This window comes from Tetrao urogallus (assembly GCF_951394365.1).
Source record: "Tetrao urogallus genome assembly, chromosome: 2".
NCBI classification, from domain to species: Eukaryota; Metazoa; Chordata; class Aves; order Galliformes; family Phasianidae; genus Tetrao; species Tetrao urogallus.
The window spans coordinates 65,526,767-65,549,095 of record NC_136814.1 but is presented as its reverse complement, the minus strand read 5'-3'; the positions used below and the strand labels follow the sequence as shown (position 1 = coordinate 65,549,095).

The 22,329-nt window shown below is 45.4% G+C and overlaps 2 protein-coding genes across 2 annotated transcripts in view; both read right to left on the bottom strand.

Annotated features, from left to right (window-relative positions):
• The window catches only part of METTL24 (methyltransferase like 24), a gene marked incomplete at both ends in the record, with an annotated part of 44,351 nt that extends 37,759 nt beyond the window's left edge, over positions 1-6,592 (bottom strand). Inside the window, one exon of the mRNA XM_079532638.1 lies at positions 6,347-6,592. Within this exon, the coding sequence (XP_079388764.1) occupies positions 6,347-6,592 (246 nt within the window). The remainder of the gene's footprint in view (positions 1-6,346) is intronic.
• Positions 6,593-17,683: 11,091 nt separating this feature from the next.
• DDO (D-aspartate oxidase) lies at positions 17,684-20,923 on the bottom strand (the record flags this gene model as incomplete). Its single annotated transcript, XM_079550506.1, has 4 exons — positions 17,684-18,251; positions 19,559-19,735; positions 20,497-20,605; positions 20,749-20,923. The coding sequence occupies 4 exons, from the start codon at positions 20,921-20,923 to the stop codon at positions 17,684-17,686; spliced, it is 1,029 nt and encodes a 342-aa protein (XP_079406632.1).
• Positions 20,924-22,329: the final 1,406 nt, after the last annotated feature.

Below are 22,329 nucleotides of genomic sequence, written 5' to 3'. Positions count from 1 at the left end.
TCTGTTTACTCAAACCAGGACAGCCTGTCACCCTGTCACTTCTGTATACAAGAACATAAACACCAACAACATCAGAGTGAGTAATGCAACATAACAGGTTCCAGCATATACATACTTTACCAAAATAAAAAATAGAAAATTAAAAAAAAAAAAAATCTACAAATCTTTATTTTTTCCCGTTTTTAGCTTTCCGCCGAATAGAACTGCATTTGATCTTAGACTTCCACTGACCAGAATGATCCTGGACAATGTTTCAACATACACAAAAGTACCTTGCTGTGTTTCTACCAGCTACAAAAACACTCAGGTTGGTTCAGTGACTCACATGCACTGCACATAGCTCTGGATTGCTGAGCAGCTGTCCAAGACAAACAGATTTCCAAGTTAACATTAGAACAGGGAATAAGAGAGGCAAGCTGTAGGTGCCACAAAGCTTAGTGGTGGTTTGCACAGACTTTATCATCTATGAGTTAAGACTTCTATCTAAGCTGCGCTGGGAGTGACAGCCATCACTGTCACCTACTGGTATCACTGGAACACAACACAGCCCCAGATCCTACACTCCATCACTTACATCAATGGAGGCTCAGTAGAGACACTGACCCTCCTACATGGTTGAAAACTGGTGGAAGTCAATGAGGCCTTCACCATTGTGGTTTGCTAGGGCAGCAGAAAAAGGACAATGTGGCCTACAACAACCAAAGCTGTTGCAGGGTTTTATGCTTCACCACCTTTGGATTTTTCAGTACCACAGCCCCCATCATGGTCTGCTGAGCTTTGCTTTGGTTTCACAACAAACACCCACCAGTTGAACTTCAACCAGAACTGCACCTGCAGTTCAGCAAAAGTGGCTTAAAAGAGACATGTAGCACGTGAGCACCCACCATGCCCAGCTCTGCTAATGGCCTGCCTGGATAGATAACATAGACGTGAGTTGACAACACACTGGGATGAAACCCTCACAAGCACCAGATTAAAGACTCTTCATTAGAAGGAAAAAAGAAAACAAACAAACAAAAAAACAGCAGCTAAAGGTCAGCAACATATAGGAACAATCTTGACACTTCCTGGAAGGTATCTACTTGTCCCAGCTACCACTTTCCTGCCTCCTAGACAGCAGCCCAGATCAATAGTTTGAGCTAAGAACAGCAAGTGGGATTGAGTCAGTATGGTTTCTTTCCTACACTCACTACCATGGTCGTGATGGTCTCACTTTCTGCATTAGGCCCATACGTTATGCCTGGCTGAAGAAAAAGCTGGAGCAACTGTCAAAACAGCCAATTCTGTAACGAGAAATCAGCAGGAGAAATTGCAATCTCCATATCTGGGTTATGTCCATAAACAGTGAAATTAATTTAATTGGGGAAAAAAAAAAAAAAAAAAAAAAAACCTTTTCTGTGAAACAGCTATCTAGGAAAAGTTATTCTCTTCACAGAAGAAAGAAAATATTGCTCAAATAAGTATTTGAAAGAAATCTGTATTATTGGATATAATTAAATCTCATAAAGCCTTAATGACTTTCTGAAAGATAAAATTCCCCAGCAGCTTCTCAAAAATTCATGGAGGGCAAATCTTCTAAACATGTAGGAATTGAGGTTATTCTTGTGATCCATTACCTTCACAAGTGACATCGGGATCAGAAATAAGATGACCATCTCCTCTTCATGGTCTACTATAAACACACTTCATCTGCAGCTGAAAAAGCAGAAGCGTTGCTCTTTTTTGATTTGACTTTGGGAAGGGATGTCCATGCTTGGCTACCTTTGGAGCCCTCAGCTGCCTCCACGCAGCAGCAGCTGGCTGGCACTCCCAACATGTGATTGTCTGCTGTTGAAAACTGTTATCAATAAAAGTTTGCTGTTTTCTTCCAAACACAATAACCTGTCCCAACCTGTGCCATTAGTCTCAACAGCTAACAAAAAACGAGGCTCTTGTAGCTGTTCCCCAGGAACTAATGGCCTGAAGCCATAAACTGCTACTTCATGCTAATCTCTCAATCTAAGAAAGTTCGGGTCAGTTTATCTTTGGTAAGAGATCTCCAGGCACTAAAGGAAAGAAGTTGTTGAGTAATGTTCCTTCCTCTGGGGCTACTCAATCAGCACAGGACAATTATTGCGGAGTCTGGTCTCTCTAGCGAGGGATTAAGCCAGAGCAATGACCACTTACGGTCTTAAAAGACCCTATTACCTCTTTTTATTATATTGACATGGTTGTTCAGGCTAAATTCCAGTTTGGATAATCACATTCTGCTCTGCAATTAGAGAAGCAGTCTGGCAGGCAGGTAAAAGGCAGCTCTACCTCTGTGCTTTGCAGCACAACTAATACCTTTGCTGTTATGTCTCTTCACATACTTCACGCTTTTTCTGTGAGCCTTTCTTTTGCTTACCCAGCTGGAAAGCTAAAATATTTTCCTAATATCTTGCCTGAAAATTAAAGCAGTTATTTCTTGTCCCACTTGCAGTTGGCCTACAGAACAATTGGTCATTATGCACTTCCAAACCAAAAAAAAAAATTCTTTTTCAATTGGACAAGTTTAAACGCACACCTCTTGTAACCTACTTTTTTTTTTTTTTTCCTGTTTAAAGCAAGTCCTGGCTCTTCCAGGCTTTCCTTAGAGGTCCTTCCTTTACCCCTTCACATCTTTTCCTTCCCTTTGAGGTCATCAGCTTGGAGGAGTCCAGAACTAACAATGCTCCAAAGAACAAATAATATCCAGCTCTTCAGCATTACACTGCTTTTTTGCAACCAAATCATAGCTGTGATTCACATTTGTACAAGCTAAGACATTAGTCACAATCTGACAGACAAGCCATTATTTGACTTGGGAATGAGTTTTCTCTTTCTGAAGTTTCTCAGGTTTTCTTTAAGAGTTTTGGGTCTTGCTCATCAAGATGCAGAGTAACTCTCTATTCAAGCAGCATCCAAAGTTGTATAGATTTTTAAAGAAATCAGCGTGAAGACAATATACATACAAGTACGCCATGAAAATACCTATATTGCTTTGTAGATGTGTAGAATTCAAAATGACTGAAGGCAAATATTTTTATACCCATATATGTGAAAGAGTATTCAAAACAACACCAGATTCACTTGGGTATGTAGGTTCCATACTCCCCATCTTTCAATAACTCCATGAGACAAAGATTTACTGCTGATACCACAGCTTTAAAATTGAATCTAGTGCTTTGCTTCTAGTCTCACAGAACGCACCATTTCAGAAAATACACCTATGGCTACAGCCCAGGGATGGAAGCATTACGCGAAGCCCACGTTCGGGGAACCCAGGACCGCAAAACCCAGCTAAACCTGGGCAGAACACAATAAGTCAAACTTCGGTTTTTATCAGAGAAACAGCTCTGAGACTGCGAGCTTCAGCAAGTAGAGCTACAGGAACCTAAAACATCTGCCCAGACTAAAATCTGATGGGTTTTATTTGCTTTTTGTATGTAATTGCACTGCGCCATGTATAACTATTTTTTTCTCCTCCTACACGGAAATAAATCTGTTCAAAAGTCAAGTAAATCCAACTTCTCCTAACCAGACCCATTGAAAAGCCTTCCTCCCCTCCTATTTCAAAACACAAGAACCTAACATAACTTTTTATCACAACCACTGTGATAAGAATTTGCTGTTATTTCAAATTCCAAATGCAACATTTTATTATTTTTTTAATTATCAGAGTCTGCAATAACATTTTCAAACTTCCCTCCCATACTGCTGCACTACATGGATGTGGATCTCACCAATACCTACTGCATGAGCAGGTACATGTCAGAATTCTAACTGCTTACATATAGCTGAAGTTTTGCTATATATTCCGTGTGTTCCCATAGCAACACTTAGCACCAGCAGAGTTTAGAGTCATTTCATAAACATAAATCTCTTGATAATAGGATGAAGGGGAATAGTTTTAAATTGAGACAGAGGAGGCTTAGGTTAGGTATTAGAAGGAAGTTTTTCCACACAGAGGGTGGTGACACACTGGAACAGGTTGCCCAAGGAGGCTGTGGATGCCCCATCCCTGGAGGCATTCAAGGCCAGGCTGGATGCGGCTCTGGGCAGCCTGGTCTGGTGGTTGGCAACGTGCCTGCAGCAGGAGGGTTGAAACTACATGATCATTGTGGTCCTTTTCAATCCAGGCCATTCTATGATTCTATCCTATCAATTTTTGATTATTAGTTGTCAGCAAGACCAACAGCATCTGGTTTTCAGTGATTTTCAATTAGCATTCTTTGTGCCTGAACACCAAGTGCTAAGGGACAGACACTTGTAACCTTGGTGGCAAAACCTTTTCCTCTGCCACGCAGTCACTTTCCCCACTGACACAAATTTATCAGCAATCACAAATAAAGCATGTTTACACCAGCAATTTATTGCAGACACAAGGACCATTTTACGGGCTAACTCCCATCCTTCCCACCCTGTCTGGGTATGGTTTTCCTCCCTTTTCGTGCTGTTTGCTTGACTACAGCTCTGCTTCAGAAAGCTTTAACATGATTCCAAGTAGTCAACAATAATTTCCCTGCACGTCACTGCAATTTCTTTTACATGGCCAGAAAATAAAATATTCAACTAGACTTGTGGAAATATTCTATTCATCTGTCTTTTGTTTTACGCCAGTGATGTAAGTGGAAGCAGAGTTGTAATGAAATGGCACTGAGAAAACACAGCAAAGCTGGCTCTCACTGATTTTTTTTATTAGTGCCATCCTGCTGGCTCACACATCACAATATATTCCAACAACAGCAACAAAACCACCAGTGGGGGAAAAACACTCTTGAAAGCCTCTGCAGACTCCAGAAATGGACTGACAGTGCTTTGCAAACAAACAGAAGACACAAAAGCATCTAAAAACTGTGGTGAAATGCAGTCACAACCTGGCACAGCTGAGCTGCCTGGCCCTTGCTCTCAGGGTTCCACCCCTCTTCCCCAGCCCAAATCTCTGTGTCCTAGCCAGGTGTCTTTCTACATGGGTGGAAGGATGCTGATGCAAAGGGCCACATAGTGTGCAATTTCATATTGCTGGTTCTCAACTTAGGACTGCCTCAGAAAAATAGTAATGTTGGTTTAGTGTATGCTTTACTTTGGTCTCCTGTGTTCAATGCCACGCTTAGTGCATGCTTTCAAAAAACTACTTGAATTCACATGATTACAACTGTTTTTCATATGAATGCTGAAATTATTTCATAATTCAAATCACAGAACGGCTCAGGATAGAACAGATCTCAAAGCCCACCCAGTCCCAGCCTGTGCTGTAGACAGGGCTGCCACCTCCCAACTCAGCTGCCCAGGGCCCATCCAACCTGGCCTTGAGCACCTTCAGGGATAGGGTATCCACAGCTTCTCTGGAATTACAGTCACTCAAAATCTGGAGGTTGGGGAAATAGAAAGTAACTTAACCTCAAAATCAGAAGAACTGACACTGCAAGACCCAGGCGCCTCAACCAGGTGTCTACATCACAGCACACTGCAAGGCCAGTAGTCCTTACAGAATCATTAAGGTTGGAAAAGGCCACTAAGACCATCTAGTCCAACCATCAGCCCATCCCCCCCATGCCTACTAACCACATCCCTCAGTGCCACATCTCCACATTTCTCTAACGCCTGGAGGGATGGCGACTCCACCACCTCCCTGGGCAACCTGTGCCACTGCCTCACCAATCTCCTGAAGAAGAAATTTTTCCTAACATCCAACCTGAACCCCCCTTGGTGCAACTTGATGCCATTCCTTCCCAGCCTATCGCTGTTACCCAGAAGAGGCCAACCCTCACTCACTGCAACCTCATTTCAGAGAGCTGAACGAGCACAGTAAGGTCTCCCCAAACCTCAAACAATGGCACCACACGACAATGCCTTCCTCACTTCTGGCAGTGCTGGAGGAACGTGGCATTCAATAATTTCCCCTTCCAAACCATCCAGGAACGCTGGGGCAGAACCAGAACTTCCCTTTCTCCAACACAGCTCCTCGTGGATGAAGAGACAAAACAAGAGAAACTCTGAATTCAAACCACCCCAGAGTTCACTCACCAACTCAGCTCTAAATAAGCTTCACTTTAACACCAGCACCACGCTTGGCCCATTCCACAGAAGCCTATGGCTTTACTCTTGCTAAGGCAGCAGCTATTCACTCTGCTCAGGCCCTCAGCTCTAGGGATAAGCAGTGCGATTCCCACACGGCCGTTCCAGCTTCCCCAAGCGCCAGCCCCACACAAAGCATCAGCCCCGACAGCAAGGCTGCTAAGAACACCCCACGACAAGGATCCCAATCCTCTCGTTCCTTCCAGAAACCAAGCGTCGCACCCGCGAGCTGGGGCTGCCCCAGGCCCCCCGCCCGTCCCTGCCCTACCTTCCTGCCCGGCCGGCCGCCCCGCCGCCCGCTCCGCACGTAGGTCACCCGCCGCCGCCCCGAGGCCGCCGCCGTGCCGCGGGGCTGAGGGACCGCCCGCCCCGACGCCGCAACGGCGGGCAGCCGGGGTCTCTCCTCCGGGCACCACGAACGCCGCACGGCCAGCTGCAGGCACAGCAGCAGCGCGGCCGAGAGCACGCAAAGACGGAAAGCCGCGCCCCGCCACAGCGGCCGCTCCTTGGGCATCGCGGCCCCGCCGCAGGGCTCATGCCGCCGGCGGGTCGGGCCCGCGGCCGGCCTGAAAAGTGGGGAAACCCCGCCCCGAGCGGGGCCGGCCGGGGAGGGGCCGCGCTGCCCCCCGAGCACCGAGGCCCGTCGGGGGAGGGGGCGGCGGTGGCTCAGCGGGTGCGTGGGGCCGGGAGAGGGGCTGGCGGGTGGTAAGGCTGTGGGGCAGGTCTTAAGAGCAGGAGCGTGAGCAGCAAGGCTCGAAGAGTGGGAGGATCCCGAACTCACTTTAGAACTTTCGTCAAAGTCTAAACCTTGAGAAAGTGGGGCTTTGGGGAAAGCTTGAATTTGTTCTCCAAAAGAATGGTCAGGCACTGGAATGGGCTGCCAGAGAGGTGGGGGATCACTGCCTCTGAAGGTGTTCAACACGCGTGTAGATGTTGTAGTAAGGGACATGGTTTAGTGGGGAAGTATTGGTGGGAGGTGGATGATCCTGGAGGTCTTTTCCAACCTTGGTGATTCTGCAGTTCTATGATTGCCCTCCCAAAACGCTAGTTAACGCATTCTGGGAGGATGCTGCTGAAAGCCACCCTGATAAAGAACACTTTGTGAATTGTACTCAATGTTTTCTTCTTGCTTTTGTATTTTAACCAGCTATTGAATCTCTTGTTGCTCTCCCCCATCTCTTTTAAATGCAAGTCTGTCTGTTAAGAACCAAATGGGGATTCCAGAGACAGAGAAAAAGGGAGCATTGGTAGAGAAGGATCTGAGGAAATACTGGGAACAACTGGAAGCCTTATCTGGGCTAGCACAAGAATCAGTGGGAATTAAGGTGGTACCTTCATCAGTTGCACCTCTCCAGCATCCTCTCAGTTTTGACAAGTGAGTTATGAACTAATTTCTTCCCCCAGGAATCAGCTCCAAAGACACCTGACTGTGAGCAATTCCTGTTAAGAAGAGAAGCAAATTAGAATTTCAGCATGTTTTCAGCTCCAGTTTGACTAGGGGAATGATCTCAGCCCTTTTGAGATGGTTTTTGGGAAATAGAGCCAAGCAAATTTCCAGAACTTCTGCAAAATGTGCACTTTCTGGGACAGGCAGCAAATGGCCTCCCCTCCCTATGGTCCCCCAAGGAGATGGATAGCCTTAGGGGAAAATACATTGTGCTGGATCCAACAGAGAACATACAGCAAGGAGTAACAGAAACATCAGCTTTGAGCATGGAATACCTACTGAGAGCAGGGAGCGTTATGCCTTTATCTACACTAGTAGATAGTGATAGGACAAGGGAGAACGGTTTTAAGGAGGGGAGATTTGAATTGGATGTTAGGAGGTAAATTTTCGCTGGGAGGGTTATGGAAGTCTGCCCAGAGGGGTTGTTCAAGGCCAGATCAGAGGGCCCTGGGTGATCTGATCTAGTACCTGATTTAGTAGTTGGTGACCCTGCCCACAATTTGGAACTGAATGATCTTTGAGGTGCCTTCCAACCTAAAGCATTCTATGATTCTGTGCTTTATAACTGACATCAAACATGAGCCCTGCACTTTACTTCCTGTATACATAGCACAAATTGCTACAGCTCACTTCATTTCACCAGAAGAAGTCTTTAAATATGTAACATTCCTCCGGAATTTACAAATTGTCCTAGCAACAGAGCAGTAAACTTCTGGAGGGGAGAAGTTTAGTGATAGTGGGAATTAATTGCTGCAGTCCTGTGTTTTGCTCAGAACTTAGATCTTGTCTGGGATATTGTTGTGTAGCAAAATCTCTGCTGACACTGGCGAGTTCTCCATTATAGCACAACAAACTTCAGCAGATCACATCGTAGTTCAAAGAGTCCTAAAGGTCCTTGTGAAGCAAGTACTCTATTGGGCTGACTACCACCGCCAGAATCAGCATCTGTTGGTTGGGCTCATCCAAACAAGTCCAGGTGAGGCTCCTCTTGCTCCAGAGGACTTGGAGGCTGAAACCACCTGCAGCCAGCTGAAGAAAAAGGTTGATTTTGTGCTGGGTTTAAGAAAACCTGAAAAGCTGAGAGCCACAAGGCTGTAGGTTTGTGAACGTCACAGGAAAGGCAAGATAAAAACAAATTCCTTCGGCTTTCCCTTGCCAACTCCCTTGCAGCAGTCCTTAAATGCTCATCTCCCTTATGGCCATTCTCAGCTCAAACCCTGTGCTTTCCACCAACCATCTTCAGCCCCACCCAGCCTCGTGGCCTGCATCTGCCTTCTGGCTTGGAACGATGTCTGTCTGCCCAAATCTCCAGGCAGAGCTAAACTCCAGGCAGGAAAAATACCACTGGGAATTCACTGGATTCTCCAAGGGCTGCTAATGGAAGTAAAACATTCCTTCTATAAAACAAGTGAATGAATAAAAATGCTGTTTTCTGCTTGGCTTAACAGCCCCATTTGGCATGAGCCTTTTGCCAAAATCTACAGGACAGAGCGAAGGACGCTCTTTTTTCCATGCTTGAACTGGAAATGCTGGTAGTAGTCATTCATGCACAAGGTGACAGACCTTTGCAGGAGCTCTACTTAGAGCTCTGTACTCTAAATCCTACTTACAGCTCAGTGAAAGCATTCTGTGCCAGGGCCACAGGCAGAAGCACTTTCTCCTCTCTCACAACAAAGAGCCAAACAACATGGCTTGAATTTCAAACATGATGAAAGGGATATTTGATAACTAATGGTTCAAAAAGGGGATTTGAGATCAAGGCTTACCTCTGAGCAATGCTCTGGGGCATCCCTTCCCGCAGGTATGAGTACCTGTGTGTGTGCCCATGTTCATGCTGAAGACAACCAGGAGGATCTTCAGAGAGATCTCCTGCAGCTCTGCTGTCCCCAGCCCTTACATTTGTTTACTCAAGTCTCTGCCTTGTGCTATCCATAATGAGGCCATTGCCTCCAGCAATCAGTATTTCACTCCCAGAAAAGAACAACAGGGATTTTACCTTCTGCCCGTTACTAAATTGTGTAATCATTCTGAGTGAGCAAAACTGCTTTGCAACAGCAGCAAAGTCTGACAATCTCATCAAACAGATCCAGTCTACACATTGAAAGCATGTATTGCTGTTTTTTTTTTCAAAAGATATTTTGGTTTAGAGGAATCAATTAGGGATATCTCATATGCAGTTCACATGCTATTGCAGAAATATTTCTGTGATATTAGCTTGTTGTCTGCATTCCCCCTGTATCTATACTGCAATGCCAGTCAGATGTCCGGCTTTGCTTAAAAATTACTCCAAATTCCTATTACGAATTCTTCGGTATGCTGTAAGGATTACAGTGGTGATGCACTGGGTGCTGCTTTCTCTCTCCTTTTATTTGTTCATTTATTTATTTTGATACAATCAATTTAGAGGTATTTTTGCACTTCCGAGCTTGAGGATGAATATCTCTCATTTTAAAAATGTAATTTGGAAAAGGGATTAATCCATAATGGTCAGAATTCTGCAACATATCAGAGCTAGAGTAAAAATTATGGCTTCAAGAGGTTATATAAGCCTTTTTACAACATGTTTTTAATGGGCTTACACTATGTGCAAGTGCCAGAATATTTATACCAGGTGACAGTATACAGTATACACTGGTGAGAATGCTGGACATCACAGCCTGATGGTGAAGAGACTCCCATCTGCACACCCAGGGAAGAGCTCTCCGAGAAAGAAGGCTTGCAGGGTGCAGTCCTGGGGCTGCTCAGCAGCAGAGAGCCAGGCAGCAGTTCCACAAACAAATTAAGAGCCGTGACTGATGCGCTGTGTGTTTTTTCTGTTCTGGCGATGTTGTTTGATACACTGGCATGTGTCACTACCATCTATACCTCATTAAAGGCAATAGGATAAAATAGAAGCTGGAAGAGGCTGGTAGCATCGCTGATGGATATGTTGGGTAAAAAGCAGTGAGGTTCTACAGAGAGAAGGCGTGCAAAAATGTCAAGGCCAGTTTAAAAATACACATCCACCTTTCATAAAGGTCTCACCCACCCAAGAATGTGTTGCATGTATCCAGGACACTAAATTCCGTATCACTGCCTTTATGCATAACAAAAAGCTTGCTCTTCTGAAATATATGTGGTCAGCCAGACCTCCCCTCCTGCTGGCTGCATTTTAAATGGCTTATCAGAATCCTAGTGATGAGGAGATAAAAGTCCTGGCCAGCATGCTGCCAGCACAGCTAGGACCAAGAGGGGAGGATAAAAGCTTGCACTGTTCCTGCAGGCTGGAAAAGCAGGCAGCTTGCCCTCAGTGCTATGTGGAGCAGCTATGTGTGCAGGGATATCACTGCTAGTTTGAAGAGAAATAACCTCCTTAGCCGATGGTTTGTATCTAGGTTAGGTGTTACCACAGGGGATGTACTTTTGGCAGGTGTTTGCCCACAGCACATTTATCCTTGTCATGGACACAGAAAGCAGAGGTCAGCCAGTTGCTTTGAAGGGATGCTGGGAAGGATGAGGTGAGTTTGTGAAGATTTCGTACCTCTGCAGAGTGACCCAGCTGGCACTGCACAGCGAGAAACATTTAACAGAGCTCCTACCTGCCCCACAAGACAGAGGAGGACCTGCCACCCCAAGCCACATTGGGTTCATGGGAAGAAACCTCCTGGCTGCAGCCCAGGGCATCGCAGCAAGCAGGGAGCAAACCCAGCACAGAAACCTGCAGTACAGCAGCTAGAAAGGCAAATTTTCCTACAGCATCACAATATGGCTGAGGTGGGATCGAACCTCTGAATCCACAGATTTGACCCTGCCTGAACAGGGACACCTCCAGCAGGGTGCCCGGCTCTCATCCAGGTAGCTTCCGAAGATCCCTCAGGAGGAGACCTCACAGCCTCTGGGCAGCCTGTTCCTGTGCTCTGATACCTGCACAGCACAGCAGCGCTGCCTGGTGCTCAGAGAGAGCCTCCTGTGTTTCGCTTTTTGCCTGTAGCCTCCTATGAAATCAAGGACTTCTTGCTCAGTCCTTGTGCTGGTCTGCTCAGCCTTATAGCACTAAGACAAACAGCAGTAAGATTGCTCTCAGAAAGCCAGACAAGAACATTTTAGTGCATAATTATGTATGAGTTGCAAGGGAACTAAAAAAGAGGGAAAACATCTGTTCGCATAGAGTTTATTGCCATTCACTTAAGAGGCCCATTAAATGCCAGAAAAAAAACATATTTATCCTTCTGTTTGAGGCAATTACCCCACTGCAAATCTCAATAGCAGTTTTCTCTGTGATTATTGCTGGAATTCTGCTGTTGTGCAGGCACACTCACAAGACAGCCAAGAGACATAATGGGCCTTGGGGCGATTCTCAAAAACAGAGTATTCTCAAAATCAGTGTATCTCCCCAGCACCTCACCTCTGTGAAGACACGCTTTGCTCCTGGGAGCATGGGGCCTCCAGCATGTTTCCAAATCTTGGCTCATTGCAGCACTGATGAGAAAGACGAGGCAGAGTGATTGAGAGCTCTCCCCTGCTGCAAGGTATCCCAGCTGTCTGTCTCTTCCCAGCCCTCAGATGCTTAAGCCCCTTTCCTTCAAAAGTCAGAGGAGCTTTTTCATTCACATCACACCTCAAAGTGGGATTTTTCTTTTTCTTATTCAGATTATTTATTTCAGAGATATAGCTCTTTCTCTTGTGCACGAGAAACCCAAACTTGCATGCCCAAGGGAGACTAGTTGTCCCACTGCTCCACTCATCAGGCTGCAGGCTGCACAGGGAGGAGAGGCCCTGTCCCCTTGGAGTCCTGTCCTGCACTGCATGGTGAGGAAAGCAGGGGCTCCTTCCTCAGCTCCATCCTCCCCTGAGGGCAAGCCTTTTTTCCCCTGCCATTTGCTTTATCCAAATTGTCAGCTGGGGCAAAGACAGTGATTAACCCAGGAGTTCTGCCACAGCAGATAACCGTTGTTGTCCAGAACATGGCTGTGGCTGAGCTGGCAACAAGGAGGTCTTTGTAGGACAAGGACAAGAGGACAGCATGTGATGCACAACATAGTTTATGTGAAGCGCATTTTCAGAAAGTTTCTTCCCACTTTCTTTTCACCTCAACCACTCCCTCTTCATATGGCTGAACTTTAACTAACCCTCACTTTTCTTTCTTCAAAAAAACCCCATCGACTTTGGCTTCTTTACTGAGAAAAACGGGCATTTGAGGGGGAAATTCTCAGAAGCAAAAGAGACTATTTCTGATCAGCCATAAAACAATGACAGTTACCTGTACCTAAGCACCCAAATGTCACGTGTGAGATAAAATGCCTGCTGAGAGCTGGCCAAGCTGCAGCCCCACAGGGATGGAGCCAGGGGCTGTTTTGCCCCCACCACATAAGGAACCAAGGATAGCTGGCTGCTCAAAGCAGTGGTTTCCCTGCAGTCTTTTCTGGGTTAAAAATCTCTGGGAGGTCCTGTTATAGCATTGGCTTGGTTTAGAAATATAATCTGTTATTTTTATTAACAACAGCTTCTGGTGTGCTGCTGCCTTCAGATTTCTGAATTATGTTACCCATTTTTTTAAGCTCTCCTGTAAAATACAGAACATGATTATTATGCTCTGCAGCACACAAGTTCTCCAGGCCATCGGTACCTTACAGATATGTGGATCTTCACAGGCACCCACACTTCCACTATCTGAGTTCAGCATCACTTCATTCAGGCATTGCGAAGCTAGTGCTTTTGTTTCACGAACTGCTCGATCCAACATCACCCTCTGGTGGAAAACAGGGAATAGAGCAGGATGGAATAAAATCATTGCGCAGCATACGCTGTTTACAATGGCTGTGAAAACAACATAAATCTCGGTCTGGGCCATGGTTTTCCTTTTAATTACTACAGTTAGTCCAAATAAAATTGAGTGTATCACATTGAAGTTTTTTTCCAGCTGTATTCGTCTTAAAAAGAATTATAATGAATGATGAACACCAATTTTCCTGTATTTTTCAGAAATCTGGCAAATTTGTTTTAAATGTAGGCAAAAGCCTTTATCAATACACTATGTCTTTATGGCTTTGTTTTTGCAAAGAAAACCAACAAAACTCCCTCTTGCAGAAAACTATTATTTTGTGTTCAATTTCTGAAATCCATCACACAGCCCATCTGCTGTCTGCCTTCATAAGGATTGATAAAAAATGTCTCAAAACATAATTATTCCTTCCCTATGCCATAATTGCATCTTTGAAGTTCATCATGAGCATGACAGATTGGTTGCCATCTGCCAGAAGTGCTATTCAATGTCAATTAGAAAGTGTGGGTGGGAAGGCAATACTCAAGTATGGTCCATTTAGCTTACATGTGGACAATCGAGTGCTTGGGAGCAGCACATGGATGGCTCCCAGAGCCAGGCTGAAACCTAATTACCATTCCCAGGAGTTTCAGATAGATGAGGGAAGGATCCTTCCCTAGGAGGGCAGGATGTTATGAGGCAAAAGTAGAAGATGTTGCGCCACACACTGAGTAAGCCCTGAGGCTGATGTGAGTAAGGAAAGAAGTTCATGCTTTCCTACAGGTGACAGCTAAGTGACATTCTTTCATGGCTCTTCATCATCATGGAAAGTCAAGGAGACTTAATAATTTTCCAGTATCAACCCATTCCCACGTGTGAGTGTTTCCTTGACATGGCATTTCCAGATGAATATGATAGAGTTGATTCAACAGCACAGACAGATTTAGAATCAAATGGAGTTTTGCAAATCACGGGGGTGGCAGCTCACCTTCAGCTGAAGCTGAAGGGTTCACTCTGGCCCCATTTTTGTTTCTGCTTCTGGCAAGGACCTTGGCTGAGGAGCAGATGCTCAAGTTTGACTGATGAGATACCACCAGAGACTGACCCCAAGGACTGAACAAGCAAGGAAGAACTCATTCCAATGAACTTCAGATGGTCAGCCCTGTATGTGGCAAGACTTTAGCAGAAGAAAGCCTCTGTATGAAAGAATAAGACAAAAAGGATTTCAAACTACAGACTGGGAGAAAGCGAGTGGACAGAGAGGAGCAGGGGTTGATGGCACCTTGCAGGTGCCATTTTAACATCTTTATAATCACAATTAAGCAGGAAATAGCAAGGTACAACCCAAGCAAATAAAGCCCCTTTTAAAAGGGCATAGAAATTGAAGCAATCAGGCTGGATGCATGTGCATTTCTGTTTGCCTCAAGTCTAAAAATAAGATGTGAGACTAAAATGCTTGGTTTTTATATGAATATTGACCCAACAGAAACATCAGAGGCTTTCCAGAAGAAATACAACTACTGACTCGTAATACCCTGATAAAAATTAAGTGGGAAAGAACCAAAATAAATCCTGTTTAAATGAGGAAATGGAAAAGAACATGAACTCTGTAGCATTAAAAACAGAAACAGACAGGGAGACTAACAAATATTTTGAAGAAATAATTTGCTAATGGACCAAAAGCTTTCTCTCATTCATCAGTGGCAGGGGCTCTGCCAGAGGGGCTGCTGGTCACCAGGTATGCAGCCAGCAGGTGGTCAGGGTATCAAAGGAGTCTGGAGGAAAACAAGCCCTAAGAGAACAGCTAAATAGATTACTGTATCTGCACTCAGCACACAAAAGCTTAGTGAAATTCCCACCGCAGAACCATTTATTAAGGGGATAATGCAGAGAATCTGCCTTAGATTGAAGAGCCATTAGATGAGGTTTTAGAATAAACAGATGAAACAGATAGTAACAAATTCATGAGAAGCAGATGTTGCTCGCTCGGGGGGAACACTAACGTCAGATTGCTGCGCTGTTAAAGGATGGTGCATAACCTTTTACTTAAAACAGCCAAAGAAAAGACAATGGCATGTGACACTGCTTACCTTTAAGTGCTGTGAGGGACTTGGAGAAATGCAGTAAGTCTGATACTCATGGCAAGCAAGTGGTAAAAACCATAGGAATAGAATAGTTCTGAAGCCTGTGTGGACTAAGGGAAGAGTCAGCAGAGCTTTGCTGTGAGGAGCAACAAAGCGTCACCATCACCTAACAACTTAAGACAGAGCAATGAGGCTGCAGACAAGAACATTCCTAGTCAGTAAATCCATTCGTGTTCTGGGAAGTCTTCATAAACTGTCACCAAGAGCTTGCTAGAGGCTGATCTAACATGGGCTAGGATGGAATATCCTCTTGTGAGTTAGCTCCTGGCCACAGGACAGAGAGGCGATGAAAGCATTTCTCAGCCATTTTCACACAGGGCAGAGGTCACCAATAGCATCCTACAGGAAAAGGAGGGCCAGTGCTAGTCCACATAATAGTAAGTGGTGGACTGACTCAGGCTGCTGATGGGACCATCTCATCCAAGTTAGTAAAGTGCAAGGAGCTGCAAAACAACCTCACAAGACAAGCAGTGCAATGGCATGTGAACTGAGTGAAAGAATTCCCTTTACAAAACCCATGTCATCACATGACGTTGGCAATTACAGAAGTGCAGAATGTGGTGCTATATATTCATGCTATGAGTATTATTAGTTTTTGTAGCTCAAACTTAAGCTAAACTTTAAGATTAAAATCAAGGAAAACATAACCCATTCTCATGGGTTTAAGCCATGTATCTCTTTGTTCTGTGTTATTTGAGGACAAAGCTGTGCTTTGACAAGCATAATGCCAACACTGCTGCCAAAAGCAGCAGCTCTGCCCTTTCAAAAGACAAATTATTGGGGGGGGGGAGGGGGGAGAGGGGGAGGAGCATAAAATTGGCAGCCAGAGCTGGGAAGAAGGCAAAATGGCTGAAGGCAGGGCTGGCTGAAGTTGATCCCAAGCACTAACTGACCTGTAGTTTTATTTAAATTAGTTCCTTTTCGACAGCTGTCCCTTGTGAAGGATAACTGTCCTCATTCTCTGTGCCAGTAGCAGGAGTTGGCAAATGCTACTGAACCTGGTGGTTATACAAGGGCCCCTCTTGGCTCTGCAAGCCTCTTTGAATGAGAGAAAAACTCCCGTTTATGAAAGAAAACACCACATAGATGACATTTGCTCTGCTATTAGAATTTTATTTATCAAATTTAATCATGTTATTTCTTGAAGGATTTTGATTTGGTTTGTAATCTTGAGGACAAAGAACGAGTCAAAAGTGGATGCTAACAGTTAAATAAGCCATTTCCAGTCTAATGAGCAGTTTAATCACTAACAGTCAGATATTCATCTTGTACTTTGACAGCAAGCTCAAATTTCTCTTTGCAGTGTTTATCTAGACTTACATGGCTTGTTTCTCACTCACACAACTGCAGTTGGTGCTAAGATCTTTGTTGGTTTGTCGCTGGTTTATTTTCATCAACTTTACAAGAAAAGCTGCAAGTGCTGAAGAGAAGTAGAAATTTTTGCACTCCCAAGCCCACCCTGATAAATTCTCTTTCATATCATACAGGCAGACTGGCCATTTCAATACTGCTATTTGGGAAAAATCAGCTTATTTCTGAGAGCAAAACAAGAGAGACTCAGAATAGAAGATACTTGCAATAAAGCATGAAAGGTGAGGTATAAATCTGGCCCATACCTGGCAACTTCCTCTCGCAGAAATTTTGTATCAAGTCACACAAGGTGTAATATGTAACCTAGTCCTGAAATCATACTTGTTTGTTCCCTGTGCATGACAGGGTCCCTGTCCCTGCCACTGCTTTCTGCAAGAGTTGACCCAAAGCACTGTCATGCAGCACTCAGCAGGAGTTTACTATTATTGTAACTCATAAAGGCAATTGTAAAGTTCGTTAGCAAGGTGGCAAAGTAAGGACAGTACTAGAGTAGATCTAATACAACAGCAGAGAATTAGTTTTTACTGAACCTAGTACATCAAATATGCTTTAGATGTAGATGAATAAATGATTAATTTACGTTATTTGTATTACAATGAAGCAGTGATTTTTGCTATGTGAAGGATATTTATGTATCTTGTACCCTCCCAAGCACAAAGCTAGAAGAAATCACCAGGGCAGAAATGATACCAGATGGAGGAGATGGAGAGTTGGGCTAATGCTGGGATGGACCCACTCACTTTTCCAAGGTGGCCACTGGAAGCCAGGTGAGATACCACCAAGTGCCTGCAAAGGCACGAGTTGTTTTAGCTTCCTTCTCTCCAGCAATGAAATAAAAGTCCAAAGGTTCTAAAAGAAGATGCTGCATTAGCCTGTCGTAAAAGGAAAAGGAGGTTCAGGGATTCAAAGCTTGGCCCTGGATGAGGAACCCTGCAGAGCAGCAATGCATTCTCCCACCAGGTGAGCGGCCTCCTCAGCTGTGCCTCTGTGCACTGAAAAGCCACCTGACCCATGCCCATAGTTGTGGACCACCAGCAGCTTGGCTCCTCCCTGGCTCAGAACCTCTCTCTGCAGTCTCACAGATGATCTGGATGGCCTCAGGCCCACCTTCACCTTGATGTCCCGAGCTCGTTGCAGCGAAGGCTCAAGGGAGCAACATCTGTCAAAGATGTCTTTGGTAGTGCCAGGGTCAGGGGAGAGACGCCAGCTCTCCTTTTCCCTGGTTCCCCCGAGAGTTACGCTGTCTATCCCTGGGTAGATGTAAGTTAAGCCATCCCCATCCCGGATGAAGTTTTTCACCCAAGGAGCATGAACCTTGAGCACTTGGCCTCTGATGGGGAACAGCTGCTGGTCCCCCACAAGCTGGCGGGCTCCGATGCCTGCGCAGTTGACAACAATGTCATACTCGTTGTGCAGCTCCCATAGATCTGTGACTTTTCTGGTGTGTATCTGGACACCGCTTGCTTTCAACCTGTAAAAAAAAACAAACTAACAAATAAACAAACAGAATTGGGGCAGAAAAGAACCCGCTTAGACCCGCATGTAATTATTAGGCACTTTAATGGGGCAGCAGAAGGGACAAAAATAAAGAAAACACCATGGGGCTTCGGATTGTGATCTGAATGATTTGGCTTGATCGAAGCTATTTTTGAACTTGACTGGGCTGGAAAAGGTACAGTGGAATGGTCTGGCATATGACCGTAGGTAGACAGAGCCTCGTGATCTCAGAAACTCACTAATCTATAGGACTCACAAGCTTTAACAACTCAGGCAAGCTGAAAACATCAGCTTTATCACCAACCACTTATGCTAGTGCCATCATTATTGCACTTTCAATATTCCACATCCATTTCCAAATCAACTCCTGACACAAGGGGGTTTGGGTGTAAGGGGGATGGTGTGGGATCTGAGGAGTTCTTGTGCAGCTGCCCTGGTTCAGCAAAGTGCTAGGAAAACTCCTAACAATCATAGAATCATAGAATTGCTCAGGTTAGAAAAGACCTTAAAGATCATCAAGTCCAACTGCAGCCTAACCATACTACCCTAACCTAAGCTTTGTCACTGGGATGCTGCCATTGCATCTTAAAAACATACCAATAAAAAGCTGCTGAAATTCCTGAATTAGAGGAAATGAGCAGGGATAATATTCTGACCAGCAAGATGAGGGCAAAATCAATCTTCCCTGTAGCTTGCAAAGAGAACAGTCTATAAACACTGTTCACATCACCAGAGTTTTGAGAATTAGTTACATGTTTAGTATGTCCTTGTTTCTCATCACTGAGGAGAAAGAAAAAAACCTAATCATCTCATTAGACTACATTCTTTGATGAATGTGGCATAGTATGGTTTAACAACTTGCTTGCACTTCAGCAGCAATTTCCAACTTGGTTAGCAATGGTACATGACAGAGTGTATGCACAGAGCGGGCAGCACAGCGCTCCCGCAGCTCTGCAGCCTCCCAGGATGGCTGCTGGAACGTGAAGCATTCTCTCCCATGTTGCAGTGAGATGAAAGGCATCCAAGCCATCAGCTCAGCTGGCAATTTGTACCACAGCATGGGTACATGTCTCTTCACTTAACCTGAAATCAGACTGCAGCCTATCACTTTCTCTCAAGAGGAGACATTCATTTGCTCAGTTTAAGAGTACTTACACGGGCTAAATGTACATGCCAGCTTGCTGCATTTTCCTTTCTCCAATTTTATCCATGCATAATGAATCCCTGCCAGCCTCCCCCCCTGGGCTTTTTTTCTGCACACCCATCCTGCCCCAAACCAACCTTTTCTCCAGCCACAGCAGGTAGGGGGGGCAGTCACACTTCAGCGTTGTAAAGGCCTGGCCGTGGCTGTGCTGTGGGAACTTCTGCAGTTCTGCTGCAGACATTGGTCGGAACCCCAGGACAATGTCAGACCAGAAAGGCACCTCAGCTTCAGAAGGGTTCTTAAAGATCTGCCAGCTGGAAGAGCACAAGCAAAATAAGCTGCAAAATGTAGCCGCTAGTACTGTGCCCCATTGATGCAATCATAGCACAAACCCAAGGATTCAGCGTTCTGTTCTCATTGAACTATACAACTCTGCAAAGGGCAATCACTTCTGCCTGCTACCACAGCCCATACCCTGGCACACAAGCAGAAGGTCTGAGTGTTACACCCTGGGGAAGATCAACTGGAGAGAGGCTCAGGGTCCACATTAAAACTTGTCAAATGCCAAGATCTGAATAAAATAGTATGATCACAAAAGGCCTGCAGCTGGGATTGTAGAGGGACTGGAGAGAAGATCACATGTTTTCATGTACCCATGAAGCCCAGCTCCAGCACTCCCAACAGGCAGATTTTGGTGTACACCACAGGCAGCATGAAGCAGTCCTGCACACACCCACTGCACTCCCATGCTGACTTGCGTAAGCTGGAGCATCCTGCAGTCCCACCCTCCAGAGATCACCTCTGCTGCAAGCAGCTGGTTGATGACAGCATGGAGAATATCCATTATAAAAAATAGTTTGGGGCAGGCCAGTATCACATGGTTTCTCTATGCATACCCATGCATGAACTTTGCTTGAAAATATATCCTACTGAAGCAGCTGCAGTGCAGTTTCTTGGGAATATGATCATGAGAGCTACTATGAGAGGCATGCACGTGAGCTTCAGAAAGAAAAGCCTCTGCCTGCTGCAGCACAAAGTAGCTGCGTGCCAAAGGCTGTCCTGCCATTGCTCTTACCCAGAGACCAGGTGAATGCCAGCCTCTGATGCCTCATCCGAGTTGCTGATAGCAAAAAGGTAGGTGAAGGTCTCTTTGAACCACTGCTTCTGCACATGAATTGGTGTGCCTGCATGCAAATACAACCAAACACACAGGAGAGTGAAAACACAAAGAGTGGAAGTAGACAAGGCAGCACCAAGGAGACAGGACATGCGGGAGTGAAGGAAAAGATACTTTTCTCAAAATGCTGGCACACCAGCTCACACGCACCTGGGTAAGTGTGAGGGATGAGCATGCCAGCTGCCACGTCGCTCGTTGTGTTGGGGCTGAACTGCTCTGAAAGGAGAGTGATGGAGCAGCAGTTGGGGTTCACCTCAGCAATACGTAACGCTGTGGACAGTCCGATGAGCCCCGCGCCCACCACTGCCACCCTGGGGGCTGCCATCTGTGGGTTGGGGACTGTTGGAGACAGGCACCTGTGGGCATTTGAGATGGTGTATAGGTAACGTGTCCCAGCTGCAGTGTGCACAGCATCTTCAGCTCTTCAACACCTGCGCAGGACGCAACATAACCCCTGGCAGCTAAATAAAGACTTGCCACTGCACAAAGGTGAGGATAAGCATCACCACCCCTCAGCAGAACAACACACATTTGAGAAGTGTCCCAACTCAGACAGTCCCTGCCCCATCCACAGCAAAGAGCAAGAGAGAGGTCGGTGCGTAGGGCGGTTGTGTAGCAATATGGGGTAAGTCTTTCTCAGTGGCACCCAGGGAGTGAGGCACCCATCAGTCTTCCTGTGGGGTCAGGAGTACAGAAGTGCCCCTTGGAGTTCCAGGAAAACTGGCCTCTAGCCACCAAAGAGGAACAGTGTTGTTTGGACGTCAGCAACCGCAAACTCGCTAAAGCCAGGGAATAAATGGGCCCAGAGCAGACTGGGCAAAGGCAGAGGTGATAAATCCTTCAGATTTATCTTTAATTAATGCATTGCATTATTATTAAGCTTTTATTAAATACCAGAGTTGAGGTGCACCTACATTCCTTTGGGGATCCCTGCCAAAAGCTGAAGGTGCGCCATGGGGAAAAGTTTATTTTGCCTACAGCTTTCATGCCTTCCTGAAGTACTGCCAATACTGACTCTTGGAGAGGGTGTTGGTTGAGACAGGCCTTTGGTCTTGCTACAGTTTTACTTTTGTTCTCCTCGTGACCTAGGGGACTCACTCATCCTTGACTTCAGAATTCAGCCTCACCTATGGCTCTCTGAGAATCTTTTCAGGAAAACGGCACCTGCAGTTATAAGGGTAATGCTGATTTCCCTTCCATCTTTCCATGGCCTTTGACATATTTGATGAAAGTTTGGATAAGACAAGCTGTGTGAGTTTACATATACTTACAAGGTCCTTACCAACAACACTTCATAGCTTCTCACTTTCCCTGCAGAACTACATGAAGTTTGATGTCATAGAATCATAGAATCATTAAGGCTGGAAAAGACCACTAAAATCATCTAGACCAACCATCAACTTATCATGCTCACTAAGCCATGTCCCTGCTGTGTGGTAAGAGGGAGGGGGGATCAGCACTGCTGCTTACCATTGCATTCTTTCTGCACCACGGCCCAGGGTTTTTGCAACCTCTCCTCCTGTTCTGGGATGATGCTTAACTCTTTTCCTGTCAATTATTACATCTCCTTTCACAAGGCAACCGCAAAAGTGCCCACACAGCAAGGAAAGAGGACAAAGGAGTGAAGAAGAACCCTGAACCAGCACTGCCAACCCATTTCGCTGTCACCATAAACTCAGCCTGAAGAAATTCTGCTCTGAACACAAGCCACACCCCTCAGCCCTTCCAGCG